This window comes from Filicampus tigris, chromosome 5 (assembly GCF_054856515.1).
Source record: "Filicampus tigris isolate MCC_2025a chromosome 5, RoL_Ftig_1.0, whole genome shotgun sequence".
In the NCBI taxonomy this organism is placed as follows: domain Eukaryota; kingdom Metazoa; phylum Chordata; class Actinopteri; order Syngnathiformes; family Syngnathidae; genus Filicampus; species Filicampus tigris.
This window is the reverse complement of record NC_141221.1, coordinates 15828792-15847517: the sequence shown is the minus strand read 5'-3', so window position 1 is coordinate 15847517 and position 18726 is coordinate 15828792. Positions and strand designations below refer to the sequence as shown.

Here is an 18726-nt window from a genome sequence, read left to right as displayed (position 1 = left end):
ACTTAGCATGCGTGTTTTTGGAATGTGGGAGGAAACTGGAGTACCCGGAGAAAACCCACGCAGGCACGGGGAGAACATGCAAACTCCACACAGGAAAGCCGGGGGCCTGATTCGAACCCATGACCTCTGTACTGTGAGGCGGGCGTGCTAACCAGTCGATGGTCTAAACTGCTCAGTTTAAAACAAAAAACTTGAAAGTTCAACTTCAAACTGACATCATATAAACACAAATATTAATACAGTATGTTAGTGAAATAAAAAAATAAACAGATACATCTCTCTCTCTCTCTCCATATATATATATATATATATATATATATGTATACATACATACATATACACATATATATACATACATATATATATACATACATACATATGTACATACAGTATATATATACATACATACATGTATGCTGATGCTATGTATGCAGTTGCTTTTGTATTTGTCTATTTTTTGGTATCCTATCCTGACAGTCACTTGCGTGCGTATCCGCAGACACGAATGCGATCAAACTGAGTGTGGACAATATTGCTCCCCTGGGGAGCCGCCCTGTGACAACAAGCCCCGCCCCACAATCAGCGCCTCCTAATCACGGCCATCTTCTCCTTGTGGCCCACCTCCATTTTGTTGGGATCCTCAAAGCCTCTTTCCTCCGTTGGGAATTATGCAAACAGAATGTATTTCAAGATCAAACCATCAGGCATGCAACGAAGTAACCATTTCATCATTTCTAATATGGTCATTTGGAAGTGTGAAAAAGAAGTTAACCACACTAAACTGTGGACATTTTAAAACAACAATGATAATGAGCAGGGCAGTACTGCAGTAATAGTCAGTCATTCTTCACAGAGGATAAAGAATACATGCCTGTGAGTATCTGATTACATGTTTTGATATATCTTTTCAACTTTTTATCAGACACACTTTGTGAGGATAAGTAGTTTGGATAATGGATGGATGGTTAATTGATGTAAAAAAGATTTGTAAAAATGTTGAGTAAAAAAAAAAATCTGAATATTTAATCATATTTTTCCACATATATTTGAGTCACTTTAAGGTTTAAAAATATGTGGTGAAATATATTCAAAATATTTAATCATGGTTTTTTTCAACAGGTCACCCACATTTCAACCATTTTAATATTTTTCCACATCATGTAATTTGAATCCTTCACTACTTGAAGGCATATTAAAACCATTGACAATATCCAAATTCACATTTCATCTAATTGTTTGATAAATCATCCACATTTAACACTAATTTTTAAATATAATGGTGAATATTTATACATATTATTGCTGCTACATTCCACATTTTCATCAATAATTCAAGTGTAAAACAAATATGTATAAACAATGTTAAACAAAATGCCATTACTGTATTATATTTTTTGGGGAAAATATTGGACCTATTAAACTGTTTTTTTTCTTGAACAACGAATGAAACAATCCCTTCCTCGCATGCATATATATTTTTCGCTCATATGCATATTTTTATTAATTAACGGTACTAATTAATACCGTGAATGACAGGGAAGAAAGAAAGTCCGGAGGTGAGTCGTGTGCAGCACCTGGAGTCCGTCCAGACCAGTCTAGTCACCTTGAAAAGGTGCTGGGCCATTTTCCAATTAAAAGCTTAATGGGCCCACTTGATTCGCTGGCCTGCCATCCATCCCATAATGTGCTTCAATAAACTAACTGCTCGCTTTCACGGGCCTCCATTAGTGGAGATCGTACTCAATTCTGTATTCACAGCAGCACATGAAAAACGTACAAGTTGTAAAAGTTGCAGATGATTTCCGATTGAATTGCTATTTTATGTGTTCCAGTTTAATAGCCGATTGTTTGTTGGGGAGCAGGAGGGTGTGAACGACAACTTCAAGTGTTTCCACCATGCTTAATGGAGGGATAGCGTGGAGGGGAAGAGAGAATTTAACATTTTTAAGGCAGATCTGGGTCAAGGATGTTGTTTTATTCCCTCACTTATTTTTGGGGCATATTTGTGATTTTTGTTCTTAATTTCTCAGTGAATAAATAATACATGACATCATCCACATTAAATACTATTAAACGATGTAAAATATGGCAATCCTATTTCATATATAAACTTCACATAAGAAATAAGATATTACATATATGATAACAATTTTTTCAATCCTTTAGTGTTATCTTAATTGGATATTTGATGCTGTTCTAAAACAAACAAATAAATCATCAGCAGGACTGTTATGTAAATTGTTTTTTTAAAACACACTCTAAAAACATGCTCATAATGCTGTACATCATAATATTCATATTTGATCCGACCACTTAATCAACCGATACTGGTCAACAACAGACTTTTTTTTGCCACTTTTTGCAAATTTATTCCACACATTAACATATTACAACATAAGACAAAGACAATGACATTCAAACACCACCCGTCCCTCCACATAAATTGACAGATTTTTGTTGATCTTATTTCTTTGTTGGGAAGTTAAACAAAAAATAAATTATAAATGTTCTGCCTATAATTCACATATTTTTTCTTGTAAGTGCAAAATGAGACAAAAAAATACTTTAGTCATTATATACTTTTTAAATAATCTGCCACTTAATCGGTTATCGGAATTTTATTCTGTCAAATATTGGAATCTGCATTGACTTTAAAAAAATCCATAGGTCAGGGCCTAATTAATGTACTAATATTTATTTCATCCGGTCCTCCCCAAATGTAGTTTGATTTTTTTTTTATTTAAATATATATTTTTTTAGGGATGAGTTGAACATTTTGCTAAATTTATCACCGATTAACACACAAAATAACCAAACATAATCAAATGGAATGATTGCAACATTGGAAAAATACCCCCGCCCCCCCCAAAAAAGCTCACTTATGACTTTCCCATGTAAAACGCAGTGCGTATTTCCGCATATTTGGAACTCTTCTATAGGTCACGTGCACATTTTGATTGAACCGATTATTCATTCTCGGCACCAAACAAATATTTACTTAGGTGTTTCCTACAAATAAAATGTCGAAAGCTTTCGCCTAACACTTAAGGTCACGTGCACGTTTTGAGGCTGGTGGGTGGGCGTGGGTTGTAAGTCGCCCCCCAACGCCACCCGGTTCCCGTGCCTCTTCACTCTCATCACCCTCATCTTGAGCGTGTGACAAGTAAAGCGCACTGAGCACGTCGTCGTGGGCGATGAACGGCTACGGCTCTCCGTACTTGTACGTGGGCGCGCCGGTGTCGCAGCCGCCGCGGGCGCCCCTCCAGCGGACGCCCAAGTGCGCGCGGTGCCGCAACCACGGCGTGCTGTCGTGGCTCAAGGGCCACAAGCGCTACTGCCGCTTCAAGGACTGCGCCTGCGACAAGTGCATCCTCATCATCGAGAGACAACGAGTCATGGCCGCGCAGGTGGCGCTGCGCCGGCAGCAGGCCAACGAGAGCCTGGACAGCCTCATCCCGGAGGCCCTCAGGGTCGTGCCGGCGGAGGGGGCCGCGGCGGCGGCGGCGGCGGCGGCGGCGGCGACGACGACCACGGCGGCAACGGCGACCACCGGCGGGTCTGAGCACAGCTGGAGGAGTGCGGAGGAAAGACGAGGTAATTACGCCCACGTGGACGCTTTGAAACCAAGTCGACACTTTGGGACGTCCATTGATTCATTTTTAGTGGAGGCACTGTTAAAACCGAAAATACGTTTCAGAAGAAAACCATGAAAAATAAAACATTTGTATGTGCATGTTGTTTGATTTTAAACAAGTTTTAGTTGCTGTCTCTCTTATAATTTCCACCTTAAATACGAAAAAAAATAATCGTATAATAACCAAGCACGGATACATTTTGTGATTACTGTAACATTGTAATAAAATTAATAAAAACTTTGAATGCATGGTTTATGGAGGAAATGTGGACTAAATTGGGCATTTCGTGTTTTAAATTACATATACATTAAATTCATTATACGTAATGATTTATATTGTTATACAGTATGTGTAAACATACACTAACAAACTGCATATAATACACACAATACACACACACAATGTAACTTTACATTGTCATGCGAAGGGTGGGATGTGGACTAAACTGTGTTTCATGTCTAAACACGTTTGTAAAAATGACGTTTTATGTTAATTGCCACTGTTATATGTATAGTGTAGTATACTGTATACAAAAATATACTTTTTACACATAACAAATAAAAGAAAAACATTTTACATTGTTTAGTGTAAAATATTTTAGTTCGGCAAGTGTGTGTATTTCATCATCTTAAAACTATTGATCCAAAAATGAAATTTTTTGTCTGAATAGCTATTGTGGCAAAACTGTGAAAACAAAATACATTTTTAACATAACTATCTTTTACGTTAAACAACGAATAAAAAAATAGATATTTTCTTAATAACACGATTTAAGGGGACCCGGATTAAATGAATGTATTTCATGTTGTTTTTGTCAAACTCAGCCTTAAAAAGACAAGCGAGCCATACTTGAGATTTTCATCTTCAAATATAAATGAAATCCCCGTTGTTTTTACAAGTTTGACAGCATTTGACTTGCACATTTTATTGGTCACCTTTTATTCACCTGTAGAAAAAAAAACCTTTACAACCATGACCAAATGAAACAAACAAATATGATGCTTGATGACCATCTGATGCTTGACATATTTTTGAACGCATCTAAAAAGATTCAAAACGACAGCAATCAGATACTTGTTTTCATATTTCTCACAACTTGAGAGAAAATGTTGCTAGGCAACAGTTGATGTTTTGACACAATCGGCACGTTGACTGAACATCTTGGCAGAGGACAAAATTGAGGCGCAATATAAACATAAATGATAATTATTTATTACTGACTGACACGTGATTTAAGACGTTTTTTTATGCATCTGTCAAGCACGAGTTGCTGAAATTCACGTCAAAACACATTTTGCATAAAAATGGATGAAGTACAGAAAACACATTGTTGTGTGTAAAAACAATTCTGTGAAAAGTGAATTGTTATATGCTGTAAAATGTGATATTAAAATTGTGGATCTAAACATTGTTCTGTCAAAAATGTAAAATTTTTTTTAAAAATTGTCAATGAAAATCAATTCATAGGCTACAAGCTATATATATGTATATATATTTTATTTTTTATTTTCAAAAGACATTATTTTACACATGTAAAAATAAAATACATTGTTGGATGTCATAAAAACAATACATATAGTGAAATACAACTGCATAGTCATATGCAAAATAAAAGTGGAATACACTACAATACTATGACAGCCCAACGTGTAGAGTTTTATTTAAATTTGTTTTCAAATCTTGAATCTGAAAACAATAATTTGCGATTTATTGACTTATTATTATATTAGCAGCTCAACAACATCTATCAGCAGGATACCTCAAATTCCTTTTTATGCTTGGGCAGTGTGTGTGGTCACTTGCTACTCGGCAGAATTCACAGGGTTCATCAAATGTGCATGTCACTCGAACAAAACACGATAAAGGATTTCTTAGGCAAGTTCATTATCCATAATAATTCCATGTTGAGTCATTTGCTCTGTATTAAATATCAAATACAAAACCTGTTTTACAGAAGATCCAGAAGACGAGAGTGAGGACGTGTCCGGGGCCGAGACTGGGGGCAGCCCCGGCGAGCGGGACCGAGATCAGGTGAGCTCCCCGGAAGGTTCCAAGCCAAACTCCTGCTACACCCCTGAGCCCCCCGACAGCCACCCGGGGGAAAAGGAGGCCAAAGCCGCAGAGAGTCCCCAGAAGAGCCCCGCCAGTCCAGGGGGCCGGGGGGTGCTGATCGAGGGTCTGGCCGGCTCCGTCAACCTGCCATTCAGCCTCAGAGCCAACCGACCCCCACTGGAGGTCCTCAAGAAAATCTTCCCGGGCCACAAGGCGCCTGTTTTGGAGCTGATCCTCCGGGGCTGCGGGGGCGACCTGGTGGGCGCCATCGAGGTGCTGTTGTCCAGCCGGGGCCAGGAGGGAGGCACGCAGCCGCACCCGGACTTGCACCCTGAGCCCCTGGTGCTCCCGCCGGGCGGGCACCCTTTTGAGCACGGCCTGGCCTCCTACCACCCGGTGACGTCCTCCGCCAAGTGGTCAATGGGCTCCGCCTTCAGGGTGCCGGACTCGCTGCGCTTCACGTCCGAGTCGCCCTCAGTGGGTGCCCTGGGGGTGCCCCTGCAGCATCCGCGCTACCCGCTAGTGCTGCGCAACTCCCTGACGCGCGGACCAGGCAGCGCCCTGGTGCCAAACGACGTGACCCTGTGGAACACCGTGGCCCTGCAACAGCAGTACCAGCTACGCTCCGCCGCCGCCCAATACGTGTCGCCCTTTGGCCCGGCCACCGCTCCCGGGGGGTCTGTCTTCCGGGGGGCCTCGCTCTTACACCAGCACCACCCCAGAGTCACAGAGGAGCCCCGCGGTGGCATCCAAGATGGGGAGGGCTGCGGGCCAGGGGCCAAGATGGGCCTGTACTCGCCCGACGAGGACTACGAAGAACGCTCGGATTCGGCCGACTCGAGGATCTTGAACTCGTCCGGCTAGAACGCTTTTTGCTTCGTTTGGACCGGACCCGTACAAACAATGACGTGAGCGCCAATCGTGAATGTACACACGTTTGCGTCTACTTCCTGTCAGCATGTTGTCATGATTGTGAGCATGTGTTGAGTGTGACTAATAAAGGCGATACACTCGAAATGTAAACTGTGTCAAATGTCGCAATAGTACAGCCCAGCCACGAACTCCATGTTGTACACAAAAGGAAATGACGCAAATGGAAATCATCTTGGTCAGTGTCACAAGTGACCTTTCAATATTCTTAACTGGGACACAAATGAAAAAAAAACAAAACAATTCAAACATCAATATGAAACATGCTTAAAAAATTGCCCACACTCAGAATGCCCCTCGGTTTTTTTTGGGAAAATAAAAATGTTTACTGTCGCAAAGCAATTTTAAGTTGAAATAACAGAGTTCACCACTAGATGGCAGACAAGAACACCTCCAAGCTCAAGGCTGTACTTCTCAACCAGAGAAGAGAGAATCAGCCATGAACGATTTCAATTTAAGTCACCACTACACCAATCTCAAAAGTACACAAAAAGCAAGTTTTCAAAAAGAACCGATCGTTTAAAGTGCATTAGGAGTTGCTCAATTTCTGTCCTCGAACCACATAAGCAGGATAGTGTGACAAACATGTATAGTGGTTTAATTGGACAAGCAGCTGTTGTGACGGTGGCTGGTGCACCGGTGATGTGGAGAGCAAGCACTTTACTGCCCTCTTCTGCGGTGAGCGAGCCAGCATATTCATTTGGAGAGTTTGAATGACATACAGGACAAACACACGAGAGAATAATATTTGAGTGAGTTGATTTTTTTTTAATGCGCATTTAATGAGTTCTTGCACTTAATGTTGGTTTGCTGTTAAGCAGTTTTGTGCCATCTTTGAATAGGATTTTTTATGCGAGAGCCCTTTGCAAAAATCACAGTATGTGGTTATTTTTGGCTAACTTAAAAGCCTTTGTAGTTGAGTAGATTTTTTTTCATATATTCACTTGAACATTAGAATGTATTATGATACTCTTCTGTACATCATTCAATATCAAAACAGTTATAGGCACACATTTTGTCCTTAATTAAAATGGCATTTTTGTCCATACATCTAGTTAGAAAGTGGAGCCCCCCCCAGTAGGGCTGATGAAAAAATTGTGGACCCCGCCTATTGCAATCAGTGACAGTGTAATTACTCCGTGATTGTTTAGCAAAGTTAATTAGTGACTAACTTAGCAGCAACAATATATGATGGCAGAAACTGCGGGAGGGCAGCCTCGAGCTGCCACAACAATCGTTCATACTATGCAATACAGTAACACATTGTCAACGCGCTGCGAGGGGCCAAATCCAAAATAAAAACATAACAATATAAGTATATGCAAGTAAAAAGCATAAGATAAAAGATATATGCATATTTAAGATAATACAATATTTCGACATCTTGGGCTTAGTTCCTCTTTAAGTATCACGGGAGTGTAAAAAGAAATGAAAGACAAACGTGATGTGACATCAGGTGAGTGACATACCTCTGGCCAAAGTGGTCTTCTTGTCCATCAGGTGGCGCCATTACAGAGTACGAAGCATCTCCATCTAAAAAAACAACAACAACTTATAAAGAAGTCTCATATACACACACACATGTATATATATATATATATATATATATATATATATATATATATATATATATATATACGTATATACACATATATATATATACATATATATGTATATATATATATATATATATATATATATATATATATATATATATATATATATATATATATATATACACATATATATGTATATATATATATATATATATATGTATATATATATATATACATATACACACATATATATGAATGATTTTCATATCTGAATGTAAAATGGTTCTGCAGTTAAGGAGACCAGCGTCCTCCCATTTAAATAAACTGACAAATGCCGCCATCTGGTGGTGAAATGTTGACTGAGCATGTGTCCATGTGTGAATCCAGCTCCTCCAGGCCAGTTGTGTTTACTTGCTTTAGTGTGACATCTAGTGCTTATACGTCAACACGGCAGCTGACAATTTTAATTATTTGGAAAAGGGGATCAATTACAAAACAAAATGAACACGAACCAATTCAAACCATGTTTCGAGAGTTTATAACTAACTAACTAACTAACTAACTAACTAACTAACTAACTAACTTTGTCTGCTACAATAAACATTTAAATGATAAATCACAAGCAACTGGGCTAGAGTTGAAGTGCCCAGTAGTAGTAATACTGTTTTCTTACCACACAAAATATTATAAATTAAAAAAACCAAAACAAATAAAACGACAAATACAGACAATAAAACCACATGTATGAAACGAAATGCATAAAACAAAACAACAACAACAAAAAATAAAACATTGAATTTGAGTGGTCAGAGCTGATTTGGTGTGTTGACTGTAGTGTTGTGTTTTGACTGGTGTCAGGTCATGGGTGGAGGTGTCAAAGCACTTGAGACGAAGACAAATGCCGCCCGCGACGTCTGCTTATGTCCTTAAGTGCATGTGTTGTGCGTCCATCACGGCCTAATTAACATAACAGGGCCTGGAAACGCTTCATGAGCTAAAAAACCCTCCAGAGACTCGTTTGTACCACCACTAGAACTCTCAATTTTTTTTTAGCAGGAGCTGCAACTACAGTACTTCCTCAAGAATCATTGAACACTTTTAAAGATTCTGTTGACCACCTGGAAGAAGCCCAAATCTTCTTGAACAGGACCGGGAACCTCTTGAATCATTCTTCCCTCCAAAAGACTCATTTGAAGACCAACATTTCTTTAACGGGACCCGTAACTCCTTCAAGTGTCAATGAACAATTCCTAAGACTGCTTTAAAGCCCTGCAAGAATACTAAATTTTCTCGAACAGGACCTAGAACTTATTCAAGAATCATTCACCCTTCCAAAGGCTCATTAGAACCCCAAAACTTTGAAAGGGCCCTGAACTACCAAGAGTCTGTGAACCCTTCCAAGGACTCCTTATAATCAGGGCAAGACTGTCAAATCTGCTTGAACAGAACCTAGAACTATACTTGAGGAGTCATTCAACTTTTCCAAAGACTCCTTGGAAGAATATTCAACAGAGGCAGGCACCCCTTCACGATCAGTGAAGCCTAAGACTCCTTTGAAGCACCACAAAACCCCTTAATCTTGTTCAACAGGACCTGGAAGTACATCACGAATCATTGAAACAAGACCAAACCTTTGAGAATTAGTTGATCCTTCCAAAGACTGATTTGAACCCCTGCAATACACCAACTCTTCACAAACAGGGTCTGGAACAACTTCATGAATGCGTCCCGAAAACCCCAAAATGATAGAAAAAGATTTAGGACAGTCTACAAGGCCTTATGTTGGGGAACCTGAAAATCAAAAAGTCAGCATTGGCCGTGGTCGCTGAGGTCTTGTGTTAATCCAAAGGTGAGCGTAGGCCTAACAAGGGTCTGGGGTCAGTTTTTATTGAGTCCCAGATTCTTGGAAAAGTGATTAGTGATCCCAGTAGAGGATCTCCATTTGTAATCTGGCTTTGGAGCTGGAAAAAGTCTGTAAAAAACCCTGGCAGAGTCCTTCACATAGGTAGCATATTCTCTATTAAAAACGGTCAAAACTTGCCTTTGCCCTCATGGGGGACTCACAGGTTTTATTGATAATCCAGGACTCCCCCTCTCAAAGAAATTGAGTCACTCCTGGTGGACCTCTGGAAGACCTTCAAGATCTACAGGCTGTCCCACATTTCCCGGTGTAATTTAAAAAAAAAAAAAAGATGCCAGGAATTCCTTCCAAGTATCATCCCAGAGGACCTTAATGAGCCACAGAGAACACGTTACACCTGGAGGTGTCCGTACCCTGGTGACGAGCGCATCCCTCCGACCTGAGCTGTGGCCTGGGCCCGTTGGATCAAAGCATTCCTAGCCAGGAAACTGCAGCGTGGGGTGGCCGCTCATAACCCCCGTCGTAAATTAAGAGACCAAGTGGAGAGTCAAGCTGCACCTGCAGGTCTTCACCCCCAATCCCCCGCCCCTCATCCCCCAAAAACCTACTCAACTCTCCCTTTCTCCACACATGGAGGAAGAGTTAGGACCCCAAAGAACCCCAGGCTTCACACTTCAGCTTCTTAGATTGAGGTTTATTAGCGGTTCTTACATAGTTATTAGACATATTTTAAATTGAGGGTTACTACACAATTGTTACATTATTACTCATATTTGCTAATAGCAGACAACATATGCATACATAGGCTACATTCATACATTCACACATACATACATACACAATAAAACTAAACGTATATGACTCCAAAATAAAGTGGAAATCAATGGAATAAAAACGAAAATTGATAATGATTATAAAAGACAACAAAATAAAATATAAAAAAATTAATTGATGCAACAACAAAATAAATTAATAAAATAAACATGAATAAAAATCACGTTTTAGCCAGATTTCACTTTTTGAGTTTTTGTTTCGCAATTGCAGGTGTATCTACATGGGTGTTTAATTCTAAATCGCCACATTTATCAATGGGGTTTTGCTACTTTAGCGCTAATTGACGGTGCGCCATCGCTAACTGAAGTTTGGGCAGCAAAGAGCCTGCTCATTTATAAACATGTTGTTGCTTTCATTACTGGTTTGTTTAGAAACGTTAATAATTTGAAGAAATCTGAAAATGAAAACACAACAAGAAACTTCTTGAAGAAATGAGCTAACTAGCCCAGCTTGTACAACAGTTTCTGTCTATAGACAGTGAGCTAAATCTGCACCGGACATAAATACAGTAATGTGTTTACATGAAACACAATGACATAAAATTTGCTCATTTTAAACACCCTTCTTTGATTTATTCACTTTAAAACAACAATTTAGTTAAATTGTCAAGTTACCTTAAGTCAGCGTCACCGAGCAGATTTGACTATTCCGGAAGCTAAGCCACTAGCCATTGGTCATTTGTTTTTGGTGTGTATTTGCTTGAAGAGGCAGCCAATCAGTGGGGAGAGGGGCGTGGCTTATGTGAGGAGTTGCGGTGAGCTGGCGCGGCACAGGCAAACTTGGCTCAGTCAGCACACAAACACACACTGACAGAGGCACACTCAGACACACACAGTCAATTAGCCGCTAATTAAGTGTTCGCTGCTTTCTAGCAGGCTGGAAAACACTTGGAGTGGAGGGACCGTCCACTCGTGGAGGTAAACGTTTATTTTTCATTCTTTATGTCAGAACTGCCACTAAACAGCATGTAAGATGTAATCAGTGCATGCGTTAATTTTCAATGAATTGAAGAAATGGTTTAGTCTATCTTGGATACGTTTTTTTTTTTAATCATTTATAGTTTCTAAACTTTACAAGTCCTGTTTTTTTACTCTTTGAAAAACAAGTATTTATTATTTACTTTTTAACTGTACTTTTTAACATTTATAAACGTTTTCCCCCCCCCCCGTTTTAATTATTCATTCCTGTAGTTTAGTTAGGATTAAAAAATTCTGCATTTCAATCATATTTTAAGTGTTTTCAATTTTCATATATAGTCTGGATTAGAATTCTTCAATTTTTGACATTTGTTATACCATATTTGTGTTGTATGAATCATCATTCATCACTAAAACATACTTTTAGGGTAACATATTTTTGGAAATGTAGAAAATTACGATAAAGTAATGAATATCTATTACTACTGCACTTGCATATTTTGTTATCTTGGCAAACTGAAAAAAATGCTAAAATAAAATGTTATCTATCTTTCTATCTATCTATCTATCTATCTATCTATCTATCTATCTATCTATCTATCTATCTATCTATCTATCTATCTATCTATCTATCTACAAATACAGACATATAGATCTATAGCAGTTAAAACAGGCATATTCAGAATTGTATTGCAATTTATTGTATTTTCTCATTCTGCAAAAAACGTTAACCAAAATGTAAAGGGGATAAATTAGGCTATATTTTAGAGTGATGAATTATAATCCAGACTATCGATGCGGTACATAATTTTCTAAACTAAAAACGCGCAGAATACTACTTCAGGTGAAATAAATGCATAATAAACATAGTGTCCTTTCTATAGCCTTATATGAACTTAAAATGGAAAAATATGCACATAGTTCCAACTTCCAAGTCATCAATGCATATGTGGTTTATGCATGGGAAACGAAAGTCACTATTCACGGCGTTAATGATCAAGTAAATCCTACTTTAAAAAAGTTCCTTTCATGCTCAGGGCGCTCGCAAACATGACCGAGGGTTGCGAGTTCGAGATCGACGTGGAGAGCGTGGAGGCGGAGGCCGACGAGGCGAGCGAGCGAGCGGAGGAGGACAACCACCACGACGGCGGCGGGGCCGCTCACGCCGCCAAGCCGGGAACCGGAGGCCTGAGCCCGGGCGAGCAGCGCAAGTTGAGCCGCACGCCCAAGTGCGCGCGGTGCCGCAACCACGGCGTGGTGTCGTGCCTCAAGGGCCACAAACGCTTCTGCCGCTGGAGGGACTGCCAGTGCGCCAACTGCCTGCTGGTGGTGGAGAGGCAGCGGGTCATGGCCGCGCAGGTGGCGCTCCGGAGGCAGCAAGCCACAGAGGTGAGGCGGTGGGGGGGTCACGGAAGCTTGTCAAAATCCAAGGTGCGGGCAAAGTACTTACACACGTATGTGGAAGTACAGATACTTGCGTAACAAAAATACTTTGGTAAATGTATAACTGATTTTCTTCTGTTACATATATGTTTTAAGCGTCTGTTCTTACTTGTTGATGCAGTCAAAGGTTCACAGACATTTCACCGTTCAATAGCACGAGAAAATGTTTGAAAACCTTTGACTCTATCCATCTATTCATCTAGCGGGATATCTATTGTTCCGTCTATCAGTTTGGAAAAATTATACATTCACTCCATGATTTGGTGACAATATGCAAGTGAAAATGTGCAATGATTTTGGTGGATTTCAACGTTTACTTTCAACATTTATTTAGACTTTATTTATTTTCCGAATGGTAAAAAACAACAACAAATCAAATGTCTGCATTTGCCCCATGATTTAGTGTAATTTATTTTGTATTTAGGCTAATATTAAAAAAATATAATTTTGATGTATTTTCAAGAGTTTGGTTTACTTATTCAAACTCATAGACTGCAACAATGTCAATAATGTCTATTGTGTTCTTCTACTTTGATGACATTCTCTACATAAAATTTTGACTCGTGTTTTTCATCAATAAAAGACTATATAATATATAATCTAATCTATAATATAATGTATTATATTCCATTTGAGGCTTTTTTCATCTTTTCACTGTGTTGGGTAAATTTGGGGGGGCTAAACAGTTTAAATGTAACATAGTGTTAGATTCATTTCGTGATGAAAAATGTTGTGTGTTAATAAGACCTGGTTTAATAAGACAAAATGTCCCGAGAAATCTCTTTTTCAACATGGCCATATTTCCGATATGATTTTGACACGTGTGACATGAGTGTGATATTTCAGATATGAAAGATTTAAACTGGTATGTCTTTTGTCATATTTCTTTTGTATCTATACTGTGTTTGGAATTAATGATGAACCGTGCTTGCTTAATTGTTGTGAGACAAAGAGATTGATGGCAGCTGTGACTTGATCTGAGACAAGAGTATTTTATTTACGGATGACCTCATGTTTTTTTTTTTTTTCTTTTAAATCTATCAGGACAAAAAAGGCCTTTCTGGGAAACAAATTCCAGCCGAGAGGAGGCCCATATATCAGAGACACGTTCGTCCATCAACTCTGCTGGCCAAAAGCATCCTCGAAGGTAAAAAAACCCACTGGCAATTATATTTCTCCTTTTTTTGGCTTTCAAAAGAGTTCATGTTAAAGCAGCCGTTGCAAATATCATTAACAATTGTTTTACAGAAAGGTGAGTCGCTACATTTCTAATTTAATAAGTAGTCATTTCATACTACGGATATATACATTGATGGCTACTGTAGTTATGGACATCATTCATCTGCAATGTATTGTTGATAAAAAAAAAAAGTGTCTTAAAGGTTGTTTACATAAGACATGTCTTACATTTACATGGTAATAGTAAAAAACATTTTATGATTCGAAAAAGGTCTACAAGTGGATGTTTTTGAAAAGCTCAAATTCGACAAAATATGTCGGGTATAGATTCATTTTTAAATAACGCTGGAGATCTCCAATGTTATGTCAAAATGGCCTCTACAAGTCAAAATGACTGGCTTCCTGTATGTTTTTGGGCATCACTTCTTGAGACTTTTTTGTGGGCATATAGATAAACACACCAAGTTTCAAGAAGCTAAGTGAAACTGGCTTTTGGGGCTGTATTTTCAAAAAAGTATATGTTTGATGGACACAACTGTGAGCGGATTGTGGCAAATATCGATATTCAATTAACGTATTTTTAATGGTTTTTCCAAACTCAAAAACACACCAGGAGGTGTGGTCAGATTTGTGAAAACTTAAATTTGGTAGGCTTCACAAGTGCAGCCCCCTTAAACTGTCTCAGCCCCCTTGAATTAAAAATAAATTCTGCCCCAACGTGAGCTTCAATTAGCAACATGATATTAGGTAGGCATGTCTTTCATTTGTAAATTCACAAAAAAGTTTCAGGGAGCAATGTCTAAAAAGGCATTTTGGTTTGAAGCTGGCATTTTGGACCCAAAAATTACTCGGTAGCACCATCTGGAATTAAAAAACAAAAAACAAATATTAGTCCCTGAAGCCAAATTCTTTTAGCAAAATGAAATTTGGTGAATGTCTATTAGTAGACCCACAAAAATGTTTCAAGAAACAATAACCAAAAATAAATTTTGGTTTGAGGCTGGCATTTTGGCCAAAAATTGACTCGGTAAAAAAATCCAGCCCCTGAAGCCAAATTCTTTTAGCAGCATGGAATTTGGTGGATATATTAGTAGACCCACAAAAAAATCTCAAGAAACCATGCCTTAAAAGATACAGGAAGTTTGCAATTTTGGTTTGAAGAGGCCATTTGGCTCATTACTGGTAGTCCTTTAAAAGAGAATTGGTAATAGGGATTTTGCCCAGTTGCGACCAAAGTTGAACCACTTGCACTAGACAAACTTGCAACATTAAATTGCGAGGATTTAAGTTTCATCATTGTGTCTCGGCGCCAAGCATGACACCATAGTCTGACCACGCCATGAAACACCAACTTTTATAATTCAGAGGGTCAGTTCTTGACCAAATGTTTCACTGAGCAACATGAACTTTGGTAAACATGTCTATCATGACTAGAACATCAAAACTTCTCAGTAGCCATGTTTTAAAAGGAATAGTAGGTCCTATTTTCGTGCCCAGCACAAGTCTAGCACAAAGTGCACTTTAACTATGCGCATGAGTGGAGTTTTCTTTAATTTGGTACTTTCGTAGACAGGCGCAGTTAGAAATGGGTATTTGCACCGTTGTGGGAGTGACCACAGCTGACTTGCTACACGGCCAATCGAAGCGGCCCCCCTCCACTCTACAACCATTAAGTATTTTTCTGGCATTTTTTTTTAGATTTGTCAGATTGCTATCAACTTTGAACATCATGTACTAGACAGATGAGTGATGCAAAATTGTGAGGAATCTGATATTTTGTCATTGTGGGTGACCTGCCCTAAAACATGATTTGCGTATCGTTTTGATAGACACCGTATCATTAGCTGTGATGACACAATACATGGAGATATCAATACTTGGTGCATTCCCGGTAACGTTTTCATTTTTTTTTTTTTTCCAGGTTTCCGCCCGGTGCCGTCTGATCCCTTCCTGGCCGCCAACTCGTCCCTGCCTCCGCCACTGAGCGACCGCATGCGCAAGAGGCGGGCGTTCGCCGACAAGGAGCTGGAGAGCATCATGCTGGAGCGCGAGTACAAAGAGCGTGAGCTTCTGGAGAACGGCCAGGTATCACCACTGCTCTTCCCCAACAACATGGCGCACCACGCCGTCGACTACAACACCTACAAGTCGGCGTACTCGCCCGAGGCGCCCCCTAAGGACATGTGCCTGGGCCCCGCCTGTTTGGACGTGCCCATGCCGTACCCTGCGGCCGCCAACAACATGGAGCTGGTCTCATCCAACGTGAGCGTGGCCACCACGTACCGGCACTACCCGCGAGGGGGCTTCGTGGTGTGGCCCCGCGTTGCCGCTAATCTGGGCGACGCCCTGCTCTACCGCCAGTGCCTCTTCAACGCCACGGCCGTGCAAAACATGAAGCCCGGCGGCGCGCTGTGGGAGCCCAAGACCATGCCCACCGAAAGCCAGCCGCCGGAGCAGGACGCGGCCGACGCCGAGGGCTCGCGAGCCACCACGTTGCAGGACCCCCAGGACCCGCTAAGGGCGGTACCAAAATCCACAACAAGAGAAAACTCTGCTTTCTACTCACCAAAAAGGAGCTTTGGACAAGACTTCCCGGCCAAGGACGCCGCCAAGTTCTCGCTAAAAGTCAACTCCACCTTCCACTCACTCATCCAACATTCGCTGGGCGACAAGGGTGGCGGTGGTGTGGCTCCCGAACTCAGGGGGGCACCATACTGTAAGGGGATCCTGCAGGAGGCGGCGCGCAAGCTCCGGGAAAGCTCCGGCAAGGACGGGCAGACCGGCAAAATAGCCGACAGGTGCTCTAAAGACTTTCTGTCCAGACCGGGAGGGACCAAGATGGCTGCCGGCGAGTCTCTGTCCTTCTCTGTGGAGGCCATTTTGAAAAGACCCGTCATGAGTCGAGCGTTTAATTGAAATAGAAATACAGCAAAAACAGCAGGGGGATAGGAGCTGAGCCTGGCTGCAAATTGCGAAAATGCGCCCACATCCAAATTTTTATTTTTATTTTTTTAGCATTGACTACATCACTATTTCCCAACTTTTAGTGAGCCAAGCCACACATTTTCCATAAGAAAAAAAATTACGGTATACCTGTTATTGAGATGTAATTACTGGTGATTGGTAAATTTTGCTTTTAATTTGAAATGTCATAATTCTGTAGGTAGTATTAATACAATGGTTTTAATATATCAGTGGGGGTTTTGAGGCTAGCACTATTGACTTGTTTTACCATATTTGCCATATCAAAGTTTCCTGTCATTTCAGCACATCATTTTTGCCTAAATTGGAATATTCCTTACTTCATATTTTGCATGTGCTAAGACCAGTTTTTACAATGTGGCAACAACTGGATATTTAATTGGATCATCTGCCATCTAGTGGAAGAGCATTGAATTGTTCTGACTATCACGACTATCTGCGTCACTGGCATAGATAGATGAACAAAGGTTAATTCTTTGTTGTAAATTATTTTTTGGACAAATTAAGTGAAATTGGATGATTTCCAATAGTAAACTAGTTGGGAATCACTGGCCTATATTGATAGTTTAAACCGTAAATGTACAAACTCTGATGTCACTTCAACTCACAACACGACACTTAAAAATGGCTTATACATGATTTGAGTTCAATAATAATGCAACGGAATGCGAGTGTACATCTGATGCACTCTCTGTAACTTTCTCTAACAACCCAGGCTAAACTCAACTCCTCCCTGAAATCCAAATATGTTGATCACTCAGTCAAGACATATCAGTTCAATATATTTCCTTGACACAAATTACTACTTTCCTATCGCCAGGGCTTTGGTGCTATCTTGTGGCAATTTAGAGAGTTAAAGAAAGAGCAGAAAAAAAAAAATGCAAATAGTTGAAATTGAGAATAGCAAACTGCGACTAAGCTTGGGTTCGTTGTATGTAAATATGGTGTTTGGGTCCAAAAATAACACTTTCCTGTTGTAATATCTTTGTACAGTGTATTATATATTGTTTCTGCTTGTACACGGGGAATAACTAAATTGTCAAAAGTATTTAAACAAGTTCCTCATGCCATTAAACTTTATAAGACTTTGTCTAAAATGTCTCACAGTTCATGCCCAAGAAAGTCTGCCATTTTCATTTGAAGCGGACATTTTGGTCAGTGTGTCCATTTCCGCATTTAACTCATTCACTGCCATTGACGTCTTTATTTGCCATTCAATCCAGCCATTCAATCCCAGGAGTTTATTTATATGTTTTTTTTTCAAACTTTCAGGTAAAAGGGGGCCTGAAAAGGTCTGGCAGTGAATGAATTAAATACATAAATCCATTACTTGAAAA

At 39.9% G+C, this 18726-nt stretch overlaps 2 protein-coding genes across 2 annotated transcripts; both read left to right on the top strand.

The window, feature by feature from the left end:
* Positions 1 to 3029: 3029 nt before the first annotated feature.
* On the top strand, positions 3030 to 6710 carry dmrt3a (doublesex and mab-3 related transcription factor 3a). Its single transcript, XM_086030602.1, has 2 exons — positions 3030 to 3594; positions 5590 to 6710. Exons 1-2 carry the CDS (start codon positions 3195 to 3197, stop codon positions 6549 to 6551), a joined length of 1362 nt encoding a protein of 453 aa, XP_085886728.1. The 5' UTR covers positions 3030 to 3194; the 3' UTR covers positions 6552 to 6710.
* A 4947-nt stretch (positions 6711 to 11657) lies between these two features.
* dmrt2a (doublesex and mab-3 related transcription factor 2a) lies at positions 11658 to 18486 on the top strand. Its single transcript, XM_086032027.1, has 4 exons — positions 11658 to 11785; positions 12823 to 13174; positions 14273 to 14375; positions 16329 to 18486. The coding sequence occupies exons 2-4, from the start codon at positions 12836 to 12838 to the stop codon at positions 17321 to 17323; spliced, it is 1437 nt and encodes a 478-aa protein (XP_085888153.1). The 5' UTR covers positions 11658 to 11785; positions 12823 to 12835; the 3' UTR covers positions 17324 to 18486.
* Positions 18487 to 18726: the final 240 nt, after the last annotated feature.